General features: G+C 48.9%; 2 protein-coding genes across 3 annotated transcripts in view; one reads left to right on the top strand and one right to left on the bottom strand.

The window, feature by feature from the left end:
- Positions 1-1,009: 1,009 nt before the first annotated feature.
- Sod3 (superoxide dismutase 3) lies at positions 1,010-9,736 on the top strand. Of its 2 annotated transcripts, none has more exons than XM_023699294.1 (2): positions 1,010-1,116; positions 4,875-9,736. In XM_023699294.1, exon 2 carries the CDS (start codon positions 4,903-4,905, stop codon positions 5,626-5,628), a length of 726 nt encoding a protein of 241 aa, XP_023555062.1. In that variant the 5' UTR covers positions 1,010-1,116; positions 4,875-4,902; the 3' UTR covers positions 5,629-9,736. The 2 variants fall into 2 exon arrangements, with proteins under 2 accessions (XP_023555062.1, XP_023555058.1); XM_023699290.1 differs by having other exon boundaries at positions 1,013-1,116; positions 4,854-9,736.
- Positions 9,737-10,933: 1,197 nt separating this feature from the next.
- The window catches only part of Ccdc149 (coiled-coil domain containing 149), a 96,630-nt gene continuing 85,760 nt past the window's right edge, over positions 10,934-21,803 (bottom strand). Inside the window, exon 12 of the mRNA XM_012516441.2 lies at positions 10,934-14,601. Coding sequence (XP_012371895.1) covers positions 14,177-14,601 — 425 coding nt within the window. The 3' untranslated portion in view covers positions 10,934-14,176. The remainder of the gene's footprint in view (positions 14,602-21,803) is intronic.

The following is a 21,803-nucleotide window of genomic DNA, read 5'->3' as shown; positions in this document are numbered from 1 at the left end:
TACCTCTGGTGCACAGCCTGGCAGGGGGCACCCAAAGGCCATTTGTTGAAGGGACCCAGGAGGACAGGCAAGCAGCAGCAAGCTCCCTTTTCCCCTGTGGGCTTTTTGGGGAAAGCAAGGCTTCTATTTCTAGAAAAAGCTGCTGTGATTGAGAAGAGTTTATGGCAGCAAGAGAGAAAAGGATCTTGTGAAGATAAAGCTGCTGGTTGTCCCAGAAAGACCATGCACCCTCTTGAAAGGCTCCTCTGTCATTTTAATGACAACAATGACAATGACAGTGGTATTAATGGCATTGTGTAGGAAGTCCAGGCACTGGATCTGCACTCCTTTTGGGGCTGGGGGTCGCACTTGTGTGACAGTCTTATTTCACTGTCACAGTGATGGTGCTGGGTGGCCAGTGTCACATGTCCATTTGACAGATGCTACAAGAGAGGCACAGGGAAGCTGTCATGGGTCCAGGAGCATACAGTTAGGAGGTGACAAAACTAGAGCTTTGCACTGCTACATGTGCTGCTTACCTCTTCGTAGTGACTGCCAAGTTCTGGAGAAAACATCACTCACGTACAAAGGCCAAGAGCCTGTGTTTGTCTTAAACACATACCAGCATCCAGCAAAAATAAGTCACATAAGTCAAATAAGCCGAGGGGGGAAAAGAGAAGGCTTCTCATAAGGCAGCCATTGTGTCCCTCTCCAAACAGGCAATTTTCCTTCTCGTGTTTATTTCTCTGCTGCATGCTGAAGGTCACAGGCTGCGTCTTTAGAAGCCAGGGACTTCATGAAAAGGCAGACTTGGCAAGGGGGCTGAGGATGGGAAGGGACAGGGAGGTGGGGACCAAGCATGAGGAGGAAAAGGAGAAAGAGGAGCAGGAGGAGGAGGAGGAGGAGGAGGAGGAGGAGCAGGAGGAGGAGGTGAGATGATTTTGCAACAGGGGACATCTGGCTGGCTTCTCCACCCTGGCCCGGCCCAATGACCTTGTTCCCTCCTGCTGACCACTCCCCTGGGCTGGCTTCCTCAGCTCACAAACAACCCAGCCCAGGAGGCAGCCCGAATTCCTGAAGTTGCCAGAGGTGCTTCTCCCACTGCAGGAGGAAAGGTCTCCTGGACGGCCTGGCCAGGTGGGTGCCGAGTTCAGATTGGTCCTGTTCTTCTCTGTGTGTGATTCTTAACAGCGGGCAGGCAGGCAGGTCAGGAGGCCTCGTCTTGGGAATGGACTTGGTCATGTTCAAGGGAGGGAAACATTTAAGGAGAGGCCCAGCTGCTCTGGGGGAGGAAGGCCATGGGGAGAAGGAATTTGTTTGGCCTTCTAGATCTGCAAAGTCCCATCTGAAAGGACTTGAGCATTAGGAAAAAGAAATCCTGTGAGACATAGATTTCTCAGGGCTGCCCAACTGGAGGTTGTTTGGCTTAGGGGTCAGCAGAGACCCTAGACAGCCAGTGCTCAGGAGAGGCATGAAGCCAAGGCTGTGGCCCCGCCACCTCCAGCTTCCACCAAGGGCTCCCTCTGGGAGGGAGTCAAGGGACACAAACTCAGGCAGAGTTTTCAAGGCTCAAATTCTTGCAGATATTGAGCCAGGAGGGAGACACAGGCTCGGAGACTTCCTTTGGTTCAGGGAAAAGGCCCTGGTGGCTTCTCTCTGATAGGCTTATCATCCTCTGCAGACCGTACATGGACGGTTCTAAAAACAAGTTAGTCTGTTCACTGTGACACCGGGTGGGAGGCTGTTCCAGAAGGCTGAAGCCCATACAGGGGACCCGGGACAGAGAGGGCAGAAGGAGTCAGAGTTTACCTGGGTGCACGAAGGCCTCTTTTTTTTTCTTATTTCCTTCCATTTAAAAAAAAAATTACCAGAAAAACAGCTCCTTCAGATGGTTATTATTGCCCAGGTATTCCTGAAAAAAAAAAAAATAGAAGAAAAGAAGTTCAGAAATACCAAGACAGCCTGATTTTGCTCTCTGCTTTGAAGGAAAACTTTTCTGGATGCAGAGCAGCACTGGGCATCAGGGTGGTCCCCAGAGGAAGTCCCCACTGGAAAAGCTCCAGGAAAGCCCCCTGTGTCCCCACACACTCCTACAGCTTTAGTTGCAACACCACACCAGGCCAAGTCAGAGAGGCTGGTCCCTGGATTCATTTTCTCTGCTTGCTGTCCCACCTTCCCAGCTACTCCTTGGAGACTAGGTTGGGCATGTGCGACTTCTATGGGTCCCATGGCTTTCTCAGCTGATGGTCCCAACACTTCCACAGGTAGCTTCTTTGCTGAGGACTCTCCACACCCGGCTTTGGGCTAGAGGCGGTGGTAGTGGGGTGCTTCATGATGTGGGGCCTGACTGGTGTGTGTGGTGTCTAGGGCAGACCACACCTTAGCAGTTCTCAGTGTCCATTTTCAGCCTGCCAGCAAGCTTCTAAGGTAAGCATTACTACACCAGCCGCAGCTAAGAAAGCTGCAGCTCAGAGGGGAGACAGGCCCATGGACAGTTTGCAGTTCACAGCTTACTCTGTTGCTCTGTATAAAACATGACAATGACAGCTACCTCTTAGAGCTCAAGGCTTTCGATTCATGAGGTGAGTTCCAGAATCCATTCTTGTAATCACCATACTAAATAGCCTTCCTGCGACAGCTCTGTAGAGAATGCAGACTCAATCCTGGATTTGTTTTAGTAAATGGTGTCCACTTTGGGGTTGGAGGGGGCCCTTGAAAGTGCACTTGACCTTCAGACTAGTTCTTTGGAGGCATCATTAGTCCCTTTGGACACATTTTTAAAATATGGTAGAAGCCTGGCTTATAAATACCTCACACAGTCTTCTGCATGCCTCTCTCGGCTGTGGCTGGCCTCATTTCACTGGGCAGGTGCCTGAGGCTAGCAAGTTAGTGGCCCTGGAGCTCACAGGACAGTTAGCTCTCTGGGCCTGTAGATTCTGCATCCTTGGATTCCACCAACCTCAGATGGAAAATGCAAAAAAAAAAAAAAAAAAAAAAAAAAAATCTATGTTTGTACTAAACAGACCTTTTCTCATTGTTCTCTAAACAACACAGAGTAAGGACTACCTACATAGCACTGAGTGAAATGTAGCGAGTAACCCAGAGATGTTTGAAGTGCAGGGGGACATGTGTAGCCCATGTGCCAGCGCTCTGCCATTTCACATAACGGACAGGAGCACCCACAGACCTTGGCATCCACAGAGTAGGAGGTGTGCCCTGGGGCCCCCGACTCCCACCGATCCTGAGGGTCAGCTGTCTGTTGTGGCTGAGATGCTGATCTAGAACTTTCCTTTTCCTAAAGGAGCCCCGCCAATGAGTTAGTCTCCCAGGTGGGGCTCAAGCATCTGTGTTTTTAAAGCCAGTGTCTGATGTGGAGCCAACATGAGCCAGCCCATCTCACCCAAAGCTGGACCGAGACTCCAAATATCTGCGTCCCGGGACTCCCAAGGCAGCCTACCCTCCGCAGGTGCTGGCTCACACAGCCTCTCCGCTGCCTCGAAGCCTGGACCCTACCCACCCCCACCCCAGCGTCCCCTGCTGGAAACCTGGCCACACTGCTGCTTGCTGTCCCTTCCTGCCAGTGCCGCCTGACCTCCCCTCACTTTGGGGAAAGCTGTCCCCATTTCTGCCTGGGTTAGGCCACCCCCGCTCAGCTTCTCTGTGTCTCTGTCTGCTCTAGAAGGTTGATTTCTGTCACCTTTCCATCCTCTTTGTTCACAAGGACCAGGCTTCATCCTTTCTCCTCTCAGACTTTGAGAATTTGCAACATTTTTAAGCAATTTTAATGGACACAATAATTGTGCTTATTTATAGGTGCCCTGTGAGGGCTCCCTGCTGCTGATTCTGTACCATGTTCCATACGCATGGGAGCGGAGTATCTAGCTCCTTACTTTTCTTTTCTTGGTGGTGACATCAAAGTTCTGTCTTCTTGCATCAGTACTGGACTTCTAAATTTTTCTCATTACCCACATCTTTGCATAGACACCTTATCCCATACTAGCCCCTAGCTGACCCTTAACACAGCCAAGCTGTCCCTCTGTCCCTGGCTCAAGGTTTCCCCTTGAGCCTCAGCTGTCTATAGACACTCACAATCATGGTGCTCTGTCCATAGGACATTTCCTCCAGCCACCAACCTCCACCCTTCCATTCCCACCAGTATGCCTGAAATGCCTCCCAGGAAGCCTCCTGCTTCAAAAGGCTTAGCTGGGAAACTCCTGCTCTTCTGGTAGACCCCAACTTGGAAATGGCCTCCTGTAGGCATACTTTCTGGAGACCCCTGAGGGGACGGGCATAACTTTCTCTGTCCTACCCTAGCACAAGAGTCCGACTTTAATCACAGGGTTGCAATCAGATGGTTTCAGGACCTGACTGCTGTGTAGCGGTGCCCTATCTCAGGCTCTCTCCAGATTAAGGTTTTGCTACTGCAGGGTGTGGGGCCAGGGGCCAGGTTACCTATGAATAGACCAGAGTGTGTGAGTCCTGAGCCTGAAGGCCTAGGTGGGGAGGCTGGGAGGCCCAGAGGCAGGTTTGCTGGTTGGATATAGAAAGATCAGCAAGAGGTTACACAGGGAGATGTAGAAGACGGAGTCTGGAAGGGCCCCACACACCTGCACGGCCGTGACACTCCCCCCGGGAAACAGAGGCACAGCTTGAGGAGGGACATAGCTCTGAGTTTGTCCAGATGGCCTTGAGTGGGTCTTCCCCAGTTTTATAAACCAAGCCCCTTGCCCAGTGTCCTGCACACAGAACTGGCCCATCTTCTGAACCATGAAGGTCTGCTGGGCCAAGAAGGCCCTTTGGGGGGCCTGGACAGTGAGATGAGGTGGACCTGTCCAGGGTGGGGTCCCTAAGACTCGTTATTTCAAATCCCCTGGGTGCTCTGCTTGTTCCCACAGGGGCAACCCTTAGGCGCAGACCCCGACCATGCGGGCCTTACTGTGTGGCTGCCTGCTTCTGGCAGCAGGCCTGGCACATGCCCTGAACAGCACGGACCCGGAGGAGCCCAGCCCCAATGTGTTGGAGCAGATCCGTGACATGCATGCCAAGGTGATGGACATCTGGAAGGAGCTGGTGCCACGGCAGCAGGCGACCGGAGAGCTACACGCAGTGTGTCGCGTGCAGCCGTCCTCCAAGCTGGGCACCGGGCAGCCCCGGGTCACTGGCCTGGTCCTCTTTCGGCAGTCCGCTCCTGAGGCCAGGCTTGAGGCCATCTTCGACCTGGAGGGCTTCCCCGAGGACGCCACCGGCTCCCGACGTGCCATCCATGTGCACCGCTTCGGCGACCTGAGCCAGGGCTGTGACTCCACAGGACCACACTACAACCCATGGTCCACGCCGCACCCGCAACATCCTGGCGACTTCGGCAACTTTGTGGTGCGCCCTGGAGGCCGCCTTTGGAAGTACCAGGCCGGGCTCCCCGCTTCCCTCGCAGGCCCACATTCCATCGTGGGCCGTGCCCTGGTAGTCCACGCCGGAGAAGATGACATGGGCTGCGGCGACAACCCGGCCAGCTTGGAGAACGGCAACGCAGGGCCCAGGCTGGCCTGCTGCGTGGTGGGCTTGGGCAGCACAGAGGCATGGGCGAGCGGGGCGCGGGAGCTGGAGGAGCACAGGAAGAGGCGACGCAACAGTGACTGCAAGACTGCCTGAGCACCCTGGATGCCACCTGCCTTGGAGCCCACCGTCCCTCCTAGGACACCCTGCATGCCCCCACGCACCCAAGCCCTAACCCTGCCACACACCTGTGCACCAAGACCCACCCTGCCTGGACTTCCCTGTGTGCCTGTGAGCCCCGTGTACCTGAGAGCTCCAGGCCCAGAAGCCCTCCATACACCCAGAGAGCCCTCTCAGCCCCCCACATTCCATGCACTTGGAGATCCCACCCAGTCAGGACACCCCTTTGAATCCTGAGAGTCCTCCTTGCCGGGACAACCATTTCCCTGTACCCCAGGGGTCCTCTGCTGGGACACATCAGTGTACTCTAAAGGCCCTTCCTACTGTGACACCCGCTCCCGCTTACTTGCAGACCCTCAGCAGACCACCGCCCTCCTGTACATCCTTGTGCACCCCAAGACCCCATCCTGCAAGGATACCCTTGTGCCCTGGAACACCCATTTACTTCAAGGGACTCTCCATGCCCAGAGCACCCCAGTGCGCCCCAGGTATCCTCCCCACCTAGATTTCCTCCCTTACCTCTACACAGGAGATACTCCCTCTATGCCAGAGGCACTCCCACCAGAACTCCAGGAGCCATGTGTGCAGAGAAAATTCTCTGTCCCTAGGCCCTCTCTGCCTTGGAGCCTCTCTACCTTTGCAACCACACACACCCTTCAGCCTGAGGTCTTCTCCTCCTAGGCCAAGTTGCTTCCCTCTTCCACTCCAAGGGCCACCCATAGGCTCTAAGCCCCAGTTCCAGTAACACTCAGGCCCCTGCCCAGACATGCCTAAATCCAGCACCTCTATAGCTTTCTGCTGCTGAGATCCCTTCCCTCCCTGAGCCCCAGCCCCCAGAGCCCCCACTTATGACCCCTGAGACACCCCTTACCTGGAGGAAGGCCTCTTCCCTTTAGACTCCTCCTTGGCACTGGGAGACCCCACCCACTGAGAGTGCAACGGAAGTAACCCTCACCCCTACCCCCAGCCGACCGCTGTTATCCCATCGCCAGTGCCCTAGGGAGAGCTGCTTCTAAGAGGGATGCTTGCCAGCCTCTGTTGCTCAGTAAAGATGCAGCAATTCAGCCCAGCACCGAGGCCTTCCTTGGTTACTTTGTTTGCTTCTTCCCTTCCAACCAACAAACTTCCCTTCCTCCTTTTATTTTTATTTATTTATTCATTTATTTTGAGATGGTGAAAAGAATTTCTAAACCTTTTCAGCACTTACTCCCTGTCTCTAACCCTGCCAGAAGCACATTCAGTCACTGATTGTTGTACCTGTGGGAATCACCACAGTTAGATAAGTCTAGGAAGTCTGAGTGTGTGTGTGTGTATGTGTGTGTGTGTGTGTACACACGTGCATGCATGCGTGAGCTCCTTATATATTATATTATATATGTCTCGGGGTTGTGGAATCCCATTTGGAGCCAGTACTGGGGTTAGTGCGTCTATCACAGAGCCCCTGGCCTGGGAGGAATGAGGCATCTGGCATGCATGCCAGCCTGGGCCAATTACATCCTTCACAGGCAGCCTTTGGTCCGTCATTTTCCGGGTCTAATAAGACAGCAGCAGTGAAGCCACATGCCTGGCAGGTCACAGGGGTTGGAGGTGGGCAGCTGGAGTTGCCAGCAGTCTTGACACTCTTCCAGGGTGAGATGTGGCAAAGGCAAGCGGAAGCCGGGCAGGGTGAGTTTGATTGGGCCTTGGTGGGAGTTTCAAGTCCCTCTAGAAGGATTATCATCTGCACATAGTCTAGAACGGCCTTTGCTCACCAGACGGAAGTACCTGTGATAACTCTACCTCCCGGATGGGTCACAACTCAGCTCTACCTCCCCTCACCCCGAGGCAGCTCCCATTTCTCCTGGGCTCATCAGGCAGTGAGTTAAACTGAACCACAGCCAAAAACCCATCCCCAGTGGTTATTTTTACCTCAAACTAGGACTAACTTGTTATTTTAAAGTCTTTCTTGAACTCAAGTGACAACTAGAGAGAACGGCTGTTGCCTTTGCTCCGCCAACTGGTCCTTACTGGTGTGAAATATTCACTGGAAACCCACAGCTCGGCACTAAAGCGAATCTGCAAACAGAGCCTCTGAATATTCTGATCTCAAATGGACGTGCTCGCCTGTCTCTATCAGAAAAGAGGCAGCAGTTACAGAGGTACACATGGCCGAGAGGAATCCGATTCCCCCCGGAGTATGGTTGCTGCAGGCCCACCAAGGGCTTCAGTGGCATTTCCAAGGGGCTGGTCCTGCTCCTCTCTTCCTTCTTTCCTGTTTCCCTCCTCACTGCACTTGACCCTGGGCACAGCCAAGGAGACACCCTAGCTGACTCATTGCACTGCTGTGCTGCCTGTTAATGGGAATGGGATTGGCGAACTATCCGTGGGGCCCCAGGGATTAGAAACAAAGAGGAAATAAGAGTGCAATAGCACAAATTGTAGCTCACTGGAAGGACAGAGCACAGCATGTAGGAAGTGAGATGGAAACCATGATGAATGTTTAAATAAGGAAAATGGTTACAGTAGAAGATACTGTTATTAATTGACCTTGAGAATGCTCCGCTTGCTCCAAAGCCACTCATCCTGTCATTCTTGATGAACTCTTTCTTGTCTTTAGTTGTAATGCCTGGCTACCTCCAGGTTCTGAATTGACTCAACATGTTTACCTCTCATGGTCTTTTGACTTTGGAGAAAGGCCAGAAGTCGCACAGTTCCAGCGCCAATGAGCAAGGTGGATGAGGACACAGTGTCATATCTTTCTATGACAGAAGTGACGTGTATAGGAAATGGCCTGAGAAAAGAGTAAAAAGGCTTCATCCTCCATTGTGACAGTACTCTGTGTCACACATCATATCTAGTAAGGCAATAAAAGCAGTAGTGTGTCTTCATTCACCTTATTCACCAGATCTGGTACCACGTGACTTCTGTCCCTCCCCCAAAGTCAGAAGGAGCAGTGAAAGGTAAACATCCGACTGATTCAGGACACCAGGGAGCAGGACAGTGCAACTGAAGACACTCACGAAAGAGGACTTCCAGAACTGCTTCAGAAAGTGACAAGGACAATGGGACTGGAGTATTTGCAGAGAGGCAGCGTATTCCAAGGGAGATTAATGGCAATGCATTTCCTACTGTAATTTTTAAAAATACAAACATTCATTGTATATTTTGATCACACCTCAGAGTATTACATTTGGAACCCAGGTCTGAACCCTGATTCTGCTGCACTTCCACAGTGTATAATCTACAGAAGTCATTTAACTTCTCAGAGCCTGGGTTTTCTTTCCTGTATGATAAACTAGTATACTGGATTATTCCGTAAGTCTGCTTCCTGAGTGGTACATAGCTTAACGCTAATAAGGATCGAGATAATAACAGCGGCTAAAGTCAGAAAAAATCTCTCCCTCCCAACAGACCAGGCTACCATGTGAGGAAGCAAGAGCCATGCAACTGGAAGGAGTCCAGTGAAGGAAAGGGCACTGTCGCGGGGGTTCTAAGAAGAATCTCTGCCACCCCTGGGAAGCTGGATGAGAGAAACCCTGCCATTGCAGCTCTTGGGGGGAGGGGCCGAAGAGAAGCCAGCGAAGGCTGTGAGCCAGAAAGCAGACATCTGGATCCTGGCGCAGAACCATACTGCGCCACGCAGCCCACCCACTGGACCCGACTTGGCCCCCAGAGTCTATTTTTGCCCTTCTCATCCTCTAGATCTATTTTGTTAATCTCCTTATATTTGCTGTTTGGACTTCCCAGCCAGCTTGCTAATCAGTTTGCCCATTTGACTCATAGGGTTTGCATTTGTCACTGGGACCTAAACACACGCTTGTTTTGATTTCTTTTCGTAAAATTAGAAGCGTTTGATGTAATGACTCTACCTAGACACAGCTGGTAAAGTGAGAATAATGTTCAAGTTTGCATAGTTTAAACACAATGTAGACAATAATTAGAAATACTATCTTTAGATGTTTAGGATAAGCTTTTTCTCAGAATTGCAGTGATTTTTTTTTTTTCCTGAGTGGGGCTTTTTAGTGCATATACACAGAAATACTAAAAATGTGAAAAAAAAATAGAGCAAATCAGTGAGTGCTTTGGTCAACTTGAAAGACTGCAGGAAATAAAACGACTGATTTTAGATCTGTCTTTTTTGACTGAATGCATAAAATCTTTACATTCACCATATTTTTTCATGGCTACCATATGATCGAGTAATTTTAGGTAGCAGATTGCAACTGATAAGTCACTACCATCCTCTATAAGCAGTGTTCAGTGCTGAGAGGACACAAATAATATGGATAATTAATCAGCTATATTAGGAAAATCATCACATTTTCATTCAAAGTAAGAATAAGGTATAGTTATGATACATGGTGCTCATAGCATCTAATACAGTAAGGCCTACAAAGGAGAAGAAGTTACTTGTTTCTTTACATAAAACTACAAAACAGCAGCTGGATTTAAGAAAAAGTCAATTGTTTTACATTGAATAGCTCTCACTGGCCTTGGCTGAGATCCCAAAATGTGTTCCTGGGCTCACACAAACTGTCCAAAGTCAAATGTCCCAGCGCTCCATACACACCCCTCCCCCTGCATCCAGAAGGAAAACTCTTGAGCAGGAACATGGCACCTTTGCGTCTATCATTTTAAATTGCCTGTGTGCTGGATCAACTCATCTGGCTTTGTCTTTGTGCCCTGCCATCGTATCAAAAGGCCAGTCCTTGTTTTTTGGGTTTTTTTTTTTCTGCATCTCTTTCTAATTAGATTCAAGACCAAGTTCCTAGTTGCATCTCTCTCTGCAGTTTTCTCCATTCAGAAAGCCATCTGGGGGCAAAGAATATGTTAAAGCTGTGAGCGGAGTCAGTGCTCCGAGCTTTGATACCCTACCGGAAGCCTCTGAAGGTACCCTTGGATTTTATCAAGAAAAAGGATTGTCTCAAATGGAGGCTTCCAGAATGAAAATAGAGAGAGAAAGCCCTCCAATCAAGTCCATTTCCAAAGAGAAGCAAGGCACCAGGCTCCCACAGGCAGTGGGAAGGCAGCAAAGCTCACAGAACACCCTTGTTTTAGATGCACAGAAAACCTGAAAGGCAAAACTATGCAGCTACTTGAGAGAGGCAGGGCAGAAAGCCTCAATGAGCCGCTCTTCTGAAGTCCTTTGAGACCAAATTTCTCATGCCCTGGTTGGCTGGTGCCCATGCGTCAGTGGGAGGAACACATTAGAAAACGGTCCAACATCTAAACCAGTGATAACAGAGCCCATTTCTAGCACTTTGAGTGGAGACAGGAGTGTGTTTGGGAGCAAAGAAACAATGGGAAATCTGAACTAATTCAGTTTATTATGGTTGCCAGCAGGCAGAAGACTGCAGGGTGGGCTGAGTCACTCACCACCAGCTAGGGGTCTCCTAGCCAGGGAAGCTTGGGGTTTGGTTGATTGGAGAGACAAGGCAGGTGTGTGTGTGTGTGTGGGAATGCACACATACAGAATGGAGGTACGAGAGGCATAGGGAGGGACAGAGCCAGGGAAGGGATGCCTGCTTTACAAACAGTGATCCTTTCTGCAGGCCTTAATTAAAAAAAGACAAATGCTGTATGTAACACTCCACACCTAACAGCTCACAGGTACAGAGCAATCACAAGGGTGCAGAGCGTGCAAACAGGCTTTCATTAGGAGACCTGTCAGCCCTGTGTCATTTATCCCAACTCTGAAGCCTGCAGGGGCCTCAAGAGGACAGACAGGTCTGCAGTGGTGGGGACAAACCTCTGTGACACAGGGCAACCACAGAGAAGCGGGCGTAGTGGGGGGGGATGCCATTTTCTCAACAGTTCTAATATTCTGGCTTTTACAACAGGAACAAAGAAAGAAGCCCTAGGGCTCAGAGGCAGGGCTTTTGGTACCCACTCAAGTCTCCTTAAATCTGTACCTCTAAGGCATGATTTTGCTTTGGCAGTTACCCTTGTAGTACCTACATATCCAGGACAAGACCCCACCCCAATTCAGAGGGTAAACCTTGATGTACCTGAGCCCATCATCAGACCTTCTGCTCGCTGGGAACTGGCTTAGACACAGGCATACTCTTCTGAGCAATTCTGTGTGTCAGGAACTGGGTGAGAAATGCCTGTGAGAAGAAACTTCCTTCTACCTTTGTACAGACCTGAGAACAAATGATGCCTGAAGCTATTGCAATCATCTTGTTATCAGGAGGAAGTAGCTGACACAGAGGCCAATAGAGATGGGAGGTGGACACTCAGGTCAGCAGAGACTTTCTTGCAAGACAGTTTGGGGACACTTTCCTTCTGCAGCTCTCATGATGCAGTAGTTTTGTTAGGTATCTGCAGGTGTAACTTGTTGCCAAAAGGACCATGAACTGCACAGGGCTCTCTGGTGGAGTGGGGGAAGAGGGCTGCACACTTTCACAGCAATGGTTATAAAGACAAAAGACAACCATGAGTAGCTGCCCAGTCTTTCTTTAATGTCTATGGAACGGAAAACCATGTGGGTGGGGACCGCAGAGGGTATGACAGTGTCACCTGTGTGAATGGGACATTGCCATGGTTACCTGGGTGTCAGGCTCAAACTCATCTCCTCTTCCATCTAAGAACACAAGAGCCTTCCAGACTGAGGGCACTCGCACTGTTAAAGCTGCAGCTCCTCGGACCCCAGCTTCTGAAAGCCAGCCTCTCTGGGACTCAGTTTCCCTGCCCCCGATGGAAAGTGTTAGGCTTTGCCACAAGCCAAACTAACCACGAAGACATTAACAGGCCCAAAAGGGATATCTCCGGATGACTAAGGCAAAGTAGAGCTCCTCTAGGGTGAGACTTTTTTGTGTTATCCCTGTGTTAAGCCTCGATGTTTCCCTTGGTTGCTCTGGGTGGTCAAGTTGAACATCGGCAGCCAGCCAACGCCTGTGCAACAAGATGGCTCCTTCTGTGAGTGCTGGGCTGGTTGAGTGCCGTGGCTGCAGAAGTGACCCACCAGTGACCTGTGATGGGGTGTGCCCAGGGGCAGAGGCACCCTGTGGAATGGAGAAGGATGGACAGAGCATCCCAAGGTGATAGGGCGCCGGCTCCAGCATGTTCCTGCTCTGCCAAGTGGGGAAGCTCAGAGTGCACTGGAAGCCCTGAAGCGGACACCTGACCCAGGCCAGGCCCCACTCTGCCCCTGTACCCCTCCTGAGTGCGGCACTGTGATGCCTGGGAGTAGAGGTCACCAGGAGATGGGACCTGACAGGGACATATTGGTATGGGCCAGTTCCCAAGAGCAGGTGTCCCTCCTAGGTGAGCCTGTATAAACCAGGTTTCAGGACAAATTTCCACCTCTGCTCCCCTGGGTGCCTTTCCTTCTTTTGCAGGAAGGTGTCTGCAATGTGCTGCTGGGTCTCTGAGGCATTCTGAGTGGTGCAGTCTGCTACCAGCTCTCAGAGACACATATGCGGAGTCTGGCTCCCCAACCTGATGGCACAGGACTCCTGCAGCCCCGGGAGCAGTGCAGAACTGCTAGGTCTCATCCCTAGGAGACCCAGGTACTGCCGGCCATGTCCTCCTTTCTCACCCATGGGCCTGGCCCTGGGTTCTACAGGCCACTCTTCCCACGACGCTGGGTGAGGTCCTTCTGCCCTCTCTTGCCCTTTCATGGCCAGGAGCTCAGCGTCTTGCCTTTCCAGTCCCAGTACCTGGTGGCACATTCTACTGAAGGAGTCGAGAATTTCAGCTCAGGCGGCTCAGGACAGCTCTACTGACACCACCCAGCTCTTTCCCCAACGCAGAGTGGCCTCAAAACCCTACATATAGCACAGATTGAATAAAGCAAACAAGCATTTCCACTTCTAGTTCTCATCTCTTTTCAAAAGCAGAGAATTGGATTACCTCTGGGAGTTCCAGACCCACCTCCTCTACCACTTCCAATCAATTAATCCCCCAGATTAACAGTCTAGAAAATTCAGTTCTAGCAGGATGCAAATAGGCCCCCTCAGGGCGATGGATTTCTGACCAGAAGCCCAATTTTCTTGGGCGCTTCCGTCTGTTTCTGTCCGTCAGTCAGCACCTGGACACAGTGCTGGTGGCAGGAGGCCAAGAACACCCACTTGGGGAGCCCCTGGGACCCTGCACACGCACAATGCTCAGGGCTCCCATCCACCCTTCTCTCCAGTCACCTCCCCATTACTAGACCCAACTCAAAACCCCCTCCATTTGCAGCTCATCCCATAGTTTTGATCAATGACATTAAATGCCAATAGGAAATATTTTATCTCTAATAAAACAAATGCTGACAGAAAGACAGAGGCCAAAGACCGGCCATATGGCAGCCTGGCCCTGTTCACAGCCACATATCCTTGGCAGAAAGAGATGACACTCGAGAAGCTTGAGGACTCCCACTTAATAAATCACAGCCCACAGGCATTGCTGGGACATTCACAGTTTGCAACAGGATCCAAGCCATTCCTCATTTGCTGAGGTGTTTAGGAAAAAATGACCTGTGTGTATATTCTGATGCTTCATTCTTTTCTTGCTGAACCTGGTGCCTGCAAAGTATGACCGTATGGGCATTTGTTCCCCTTCATGTTTGCACGACACTGTTTGTGTCCCTGCCCTCAGAGCCCCCTTTACTGTCTTCCAGGACAGCCACTTGGGTGGCTTGGGGGGCCAGCGCCAAGCTGTCCAGGAGGTGTTCAGGGAGCTCCCCCTTGGAGGCCAGTCCCAAGGGAGATGAGCCCCGCGGTCCCTCCAGAGGACTCTCTCTCTGAGCCCCTCCTAATTCTGCAGCAGCTTGCTCCTTTGTCAGTTTAATTATTTCCCTTCCAAGCCTGTTTACTTCTTCCTCCTCAGAAAGTAGCTGGGGTAATGAAGGATGAAAGTGCTTGCATTGGCTCCTGTGGCTCGGATTTGCTGGGGAGCTGACGGCGAGCCTCCCAGCATCCTCGGGCGCTGTCACCACCTCAGCAGCAACACAACTTTCATCTCCTTCCTGCTGCTGAGTCTCCCCTAAAAAGACAGTAAAGACAGTGTCAAACCTCTGGCAGCATTCAGCACGCACCCTGCCTCTCTTCCAACCTTCCCTCAGAGAGAAAACGCTTCCGTGGCCCTAGGACAGTGCCCTTCTCCCTCACGGCACTGGAGCCTAGGGGAGGAGGGCACGGGGCCCACATTTAAAAGGAAAGTAAGTGCTCTTGTGATAGCTGTGGTACTGGAGTAGGAAATAGGGCCCTTGGCTGGTTTCATAACCATCCTCTCAGGTACCTGGGTGGCTCTGGCTGCCTCTTTACCAGGGGCTCCATGTACCTATTAAGTATTCAATTCAAGGACACAAGTTTTGTCTTGGCAGCTCTGGGAAGACCTGAGGCTCTTTAGTAATGAACAGTTTCCGGCTGCCTTCAAGGTGGGGAGGTCAGAGGTCTGGGAGGAATTCAGTGCCACCCCTATTCTCCACCAGTACCTTATTCTTTGATGCAGGCCCCTGATGTTTCTTGGCTTTCAGATGAAAGACTATGTGTGAAAGTGGTTTTAAGCTTCCTCCCTCAACACTAAGACTTATTTTCATGCCTCTCATCTACAGACTAAAAATTCTAGAGTTACAACCAGGGAGAGACCAGAGACAAGGGGAGCCCTGAGTCTTGGCATTGTCTCCCCACTGCCCTGCTCACTTGTCCTGTGGTGGGAACAACCCATGTGGCCGCAGTTCTCAGGTACACAGTGAGGGCCAGGACTCACTGGGTCCCTTCCAGATCTGATGACCACCAGGGGCTCAGCCAGCCTGAGGAGCAGGGGTATAGAGCCAACTCGCACAATTTGGCTGTGTGCATTCAACACCTGGCTCTGTTTCCCAGAATCTAAGCAGTGAGGAGAAGCAGCACAAAAGAGCCACAGGTGGGCTGGTTCTAGCCTGGACACAGGTCCTGGTCCAGAGAGTGAGGCCCTGGGGGTACTTCCTGCATGGATCTGGAGAACCCTGCTAGAATCAGGCTTGCTATCAGGAGCAGGCAGATGCATCTACAGGCTGCAGGCTGGGCTGTGGGGAGCAGCAGAACCACAGGAGGCTAAGGAAGCATGTCCAGAGAATGCCCATTCTCCTGCTTACAACCTCTTATCAGAGCCTTGCTGACTCGGGATCAACCATGATTCCTTTCCCTTGTGTCCTCTATGAAGGTTCTTCTTATTTGCTTCTGTTTTCCTCTGCAGCCTGCTTTCTGGTTTGGCCACATACACGTGTCCTCCTCACCATACCCCTCAAGCCTCTGTATGTGCCACCCCCAGCTGACACTCCTTGGGTGTTCTTCTGTGCTAGGCAATGTATCAAGTTCTTGTTCTAGAACTTAAATCTTTGAGAAAAGGATGCATACTCAAGTTGTCCACTAGTTTAACACATTCCAAGCATTCGGAATGGCTTAAAATATACCTAACAGGGCTGGGGAGATTGCTCAGCAGTCTAAGCACAAAGACCCAGGTTCGATCCCCGGTACCATATGCACCCCGTGCTGACCAATGAAACCAGACATGGTGGTGTATGTCTGTAATCCCAGTGCTGAGGAGGCTGAGACAGGAGGATCACTATGAGTCTGAGCCATATAGCAAGACCCTGTACCAAATAAATAAATAAGTTTTAAAAATTTTTACAAAAAATATCCCTAACATTTTTAATGGAAGGATAACATCTGTAGGGAGATATGCACAAATCTTACTACACAGCTGTGCTAGTCAGCTTTCCATCCCCACAAGAGACACTGTGAGGATTTACTTAGAAAGAGACAGGGTTCTCTGGGCACAAGCTTTGGAAATCCCAGCCCGTGACTCAACTGCCTCCACTGCTGTGGGAGGGGCAGCACCTCATGGGGAGGGGCAGCTGAGCCCATAATCAGGATGCAAAAGACAGAGTGAACGAGCCTTGTGTCACCGTCCTTTTCAAGGCCACACCTCCAATGACCTGAAGAACCCCCCTCTAGGCCGCACTTCTCACTGCTTCTCACTGGCACCTCCTTGACAACCAAGTCTCCAGCACAGAGACCTCCAACCCATGGGGACATTTAAGACCCACAGTGTGGTAAGCACAGTGAATTTTCACCGAGTGAACACATAACCAGTACCCAGGGTGAAAAAAATCGCCATCTCCCTCCAAACACCTCCCAGTCTCGTGCTCCAGACCCTCATTCTAGCCACCCCTCTTTTGCCAAGTGTAACGACTGTCCTACTTAGAACACCAAGGGAGTTTTGCCTGGTCTTTATTTTTATTTACAGAAATCTTACAGGGCCTACTTCTTTGTGTCTGGCTGCCTTTGTTGTCTACACGAGGCTTGTAAGATTTATCCATGCTATTGTGTGTAGAATTTGTTCATTTGATTCCCAGTTTTCCACAAATATTGAATGAAAGCAGGCAATTCACAGAAAAACAAATGGACAGCAAACATATTAAGCAATTCATAACATCATTCATAATTAAAGCAATTAAAGTCACAACAGGATTTAATTTTTCATCTATGAAATTGGCACGATTTCAAAGGTTTTACAAAGCTTGGTGTTGCGAAGGACCCAGAGAAGCAGGTACAATCCTGTGAAGTAAGACAACAGAAGGCAGTAAAACTGTTTTATAGGCCATTTGGATCATATCTACACAACCTTAAAAGCATTTATCCTCTGACATAGTGATTCTATTATTAGGAATCTATCTATGTCCACCAGCCCAAATATTTCAAAGCACATCTTCCTGTGCGCTCACTCCAACCTTGGTTTTTAATAGTAGAAACCTGGAAAGGATCTGAGAGGCCACCAATAGGAGAGGACACATACAAGTACACTGGCAGAGTTGTGAAATCCTTCCCAAGGGCACAGGGTGAAGATGCCTGACTAGAAATGTTGGGACCACAAGTGTTTCAGGTTGCAGACGTTTTTGGATTTTAGAGTATTTGCATATATACACTATAATGAGATCTCTTGAGGGTGGGATTAAAGTCTAAACATGAAATCTATTTGTGTTTTATATATTCCTTATACACAATATTGGAAGCAAACGATATTTTTAGCCTGTGTTTTCACTGTAATCTGCCACTTGAGGCCAGATGTGGAATCTTCCACCTGTGGTATCCATGGACACCTAAAAGTTTGCAGTTTGGGAGCATTTCAGATTTTAGATTAGGGATGTTCAACCTATAGGCTAAGTCTCTAGGTTGCACCAGCGAACAGTGCGGACCAGGGCAGGAAGCAAGAATAAAGGGAGCTTTAAATTTAATTTCACTGTGTGTGTGTGTGCTTGCATTACTAGTCTTATATGCAAGATTCTGCCAAATTGTGTTAAAATGCAGCGTAAAATTTCTACAATTGTCTGTGACCCATTTTAATTTTAATGTAATGCATTAAAGTATTTATGAATATGACTAGTATGTGTTTTCGAACATTTCTTTATTTAACTAAATAACTAGATACCTTTCTTAGCATCTGTTCACCTAATAAATGTTTCAAAACATAAAAATGGCTGTGTAGTTGATAACATTTATTTGCACATATCCAGTAAAGAGGATTTCGAATGTTCCCAACATACACACACACACACACACACACACACACACACACACTAAACATGGAAGGTTCTGGATATACCAAATACCCTGATTTGATCTTTAAACATTTGTTAAAATCACACTGTATTCCATAAACATATGTCTTAATATATACATATATTATATGTATATGTACATATATATACATGTTTTCTCGTTACTGAGTCAAAACACCTGATACCCAAGGTTAAAGGAGGAAAGACTGACTTAGCTCACAGTTTGTAGTGGTTCCAGTCCATAATCAGCTAACTCTAAGGCAGGGTGGCACATGACAGAACGGCAACAGTTCATGGTGGCAGAGGACACCAAAAACAAGAGACACAAATCTTTTTCTGTGCCTTATGTCGTATGCAGCCATTGGCATCTATGTGTTGCTCTCTCCGTAACAACTGTACCTGGAAATGGGACTGTCATGCTCCTAACACATATGAGTGAACGTAGCAGGTCCTTTGGGCCTGGCCGGGCAGGGTGACAACACATGTTAAAGCCTAGCAGTTTCCTTGGCCTCAGGCCTCCTCTGCAGACCTTCTCTGAAGCTTCACTGCTCCAAGCAGGACCTGTGGGCCTGCAGCAGCAGCAGGGCCCTGCAGCTTGCTAGGCATGTGCCACCTCAGGCCCTCCTGTCCTCTACAGGTTCAGAATTGGTATTTGGGTAAGAGCCCAGGCCATGTGGGTGCACACCACATTTCAAGAAGCACAGTAAACTTGAAGTCCAAACCCCACCATACCTTCATCCAACTAGAAAACCTTCAAAGGCTGCCAGTGCCTCGGGAACACAGTCTAAGCTCTTACTCCAACCCTTGAAGCCTTCTTCAGCCTACACTCATCTCCCCTTCTACCTGCTGACTTCTGTCCTTGTACCCCCTGCTCCAGCCATCTCAGCCCTTCCTGGAGCACTACCTACCCCTGTGCCTTTGCTCAGGTGGTTGATTCCTCCCACCCCAGGACAAGGGTTCCTTGCTGTGTTGAATGACAAACCATAAAAGCCAGCCCTTTTCCATCTCCTCCATGAAATCTATTTGACAAAGCCTGGTTACAGGTCATACTTTAAGTGTCTGACTTCCAACAAGGCTATGTCTGCACCTCCTAGAGAGCTTAGTGCTCTGTATTTTCCCCTTCAAATTATTACTTATAAATCCCTTTGTAAGTTCTCCCTCCAGTTGTTACTTATAACTACTTATCTCTACCTTTGGCTGGCAACCAAATTGTCACTTATAACTACTTGTAAGTAAAATATCTTGCCTGATCAACTTTTAACCTTGCCAGCATTCTGCAGTTGTGCTCATACAGCTCATTAATGCATGAATATATGGGTTTGCGCATGAACGCATGAACAACGGAATGTCTTAGCACACATCTCTATATAGGATGCATTAATGTAGGAGAGTCGTCTTTGAATTCATGGTATTCAGTTCAGGTTCTACCCAGGTTGCTACCCTAAAAGTTCTTAAAACGGTAATTTCTGGAGGAAAAAAAAAGATTTCTACTTCATACATTTAGCTACCTCTAAGGTAGCACAGAGAAGCAATCACATAAATTTCATACTAACAAATGAAAATTTTTATGGTGGTTGTAGAGGGAGCATGAGAAACAGTGAGTCAGAAAGGGCGAGTTCCAGCCACGCGAGGAAGCTTTATTCAAAAGAAGTAAATTATGATACTTTCTGCAGCTAAATTTTTCACCAACATGAGGTGAATAAACTTCTGGAAATTGCTCTCATGAAATTACTTCTTCCAGGACACTTCACAGTATACTTTGATGCCCCTGGAAAATTAATTAACCTTGCTCATAACAATCTAACCCCTAGACCACTTGCAGCGGTTTTTTATAATCATGGGTTAGATGAATCTTCACTTGCATCTAAGTGAGTGTGGCCTAAATTACACCAAGGCTTTTGGGTCATTAGTGTTTTTCCCTTAGGCCAGGTCTTTAGATGACATTTTGCTCATGCGCTAGTGTATGGACCTGTTTTTTTGAGATGGTAAACCTCTGAGGCCACTAGAGAGAAGCATTTCACTTTTTTGAATGGGGTTGTCACCATTATAGGTTAGGATGCAGCCACAGTATGGGGCAAGGGGAACAGAGGCTACAGTTATATGACTTGGTCCTATTGGGTATTTACTTTTCCTGAGAAAGCCGGGATTTTCAGAGCCTCTGGACCAGGAAGATTCAGGGGCCAGGCTCCGGGATTGGCTGACTGTCCAACTGCAGGATTTGCCAGCCTCCTCATCCCCCTTGTCAAAATGTACTCAAGTCATCATGACATAAAGAAAAGTTTACACAGATGCCTCAACGCTTGTGCTGTCGCTGGGACTTCTGGGTACTTTGTCGGAGAGCAGATTCCCTTTTGGATGCTAAGATGCTGGAACATTAACTCTTAAGCTCTGAAAAGTTTAATTTTCCTTTAACAATAGACTAACAGCGTTGCCATTTCCATAAAAGATCTCTGAACTAAGAGTCAGAAAATATTACTGCAAATAACAACAATTATTCTGTGCTGTTTTACCAAACACAATTACTATTATTAATATTTATTAATAATATATATCAATAATAAGACAGTCAATGAACACAAATGCACCATGACACAAACAGTGTGGAAAGAGAAGTACTTTTTTCTCTGAAAGAGGATAAAAGAAAATAGTATTGCTTTGTAGAAAAGACGGCTAGACCCCTGAAGATGTGTTCCCCCTCCTTTGGCCCAAAGGGGACATTTGTCTGCCTTTGTTAGCTGGTCTCTGATGGTCTTTGTCCTCTTGAGTGTGTGCTGCTTTCAGCTGGAATTAATCAGGACTGCAGCAACGATGGGCCATCCTCAATGCCACATGAATGCGTCCTTGTTCCCACCCAGCGCCAGCAGAGGACGGGGCTGGAACAATGAGAGCTAATGACGGAATTCTGGAAGCTATCATTTTGAATCAGTCCATTACTTACAGCAGCCTTGTGAAAATCAAGCCAGGCTCATGCTCCATTTCAGTTGAGCAGGCGCAGCCCCCTGCTTCCCCAGCCCCTGCACCAAGGCTGAGAAATCCAGGGTAGACACAGGGCTTTGGATCTCCATGTGGACACTGGGTGCCACTACAGGATGACCACCAGCCAAGACGGGCCATGGTACATTATGGGACAGCCTTATAAACAGCTGTACTTTGTGGGCTGGAAAGACCCAGCCTTGCTTTTTGGCCAGCATGGAACTTTCAAGAGTCAGGGGCTCTCTCCAGGAATCCCTCTCACAAGTACTTGGGGAACCTTTCCATTGAAACCCTAGACATGTCCTGCCTTCTGCCTTTACCATTGTCACTATGACAAGTGAAGTGAGCAGGCTTCAAAATGCAGCTGCACAGGTGCTTGCGAGTCTGCCGAGCTGAGCCCAGGCTGGCAGCACTTCCGGTCCAAGCCAGACTCTCCAGCACCACATGATGGTTGCTTTAAACTCTAAGTTTTTTTAAAAAATAATTTTATTGAGAAACAAATAGCAATGAGACAGTTTCAAAACAGGTTAGTTACAATAATTAATACATTGCATATGGTTATCTTCATAGTAGTTATTCATAGTACAAGATGCAGACATGATATCCTGTCCAAACACTATTAGTGCAAATCTTTCTTCTCATTGGATTAAGAGAAAGTAGCTGTATATCT

This window comes from Octodon degus, unplaced genomic scaffold (assembly GCF_000260255.1).
Source record: "Octodon degus isolate 3935 unplaced genomic scaffold, OctDeg1.0 scaffold00006, whole genome shotgun sequence".
Lineage (NCBI taxonomy): Eukaryota > Metazoa > Chordata > Mammalia > Rodentia > Octodontidae > Octodon > Octodon degus.
Note: the sequence above shows the minus strand (reverse complement) of the source record. Positions and strands in the feature narration are given on the sequence as shown.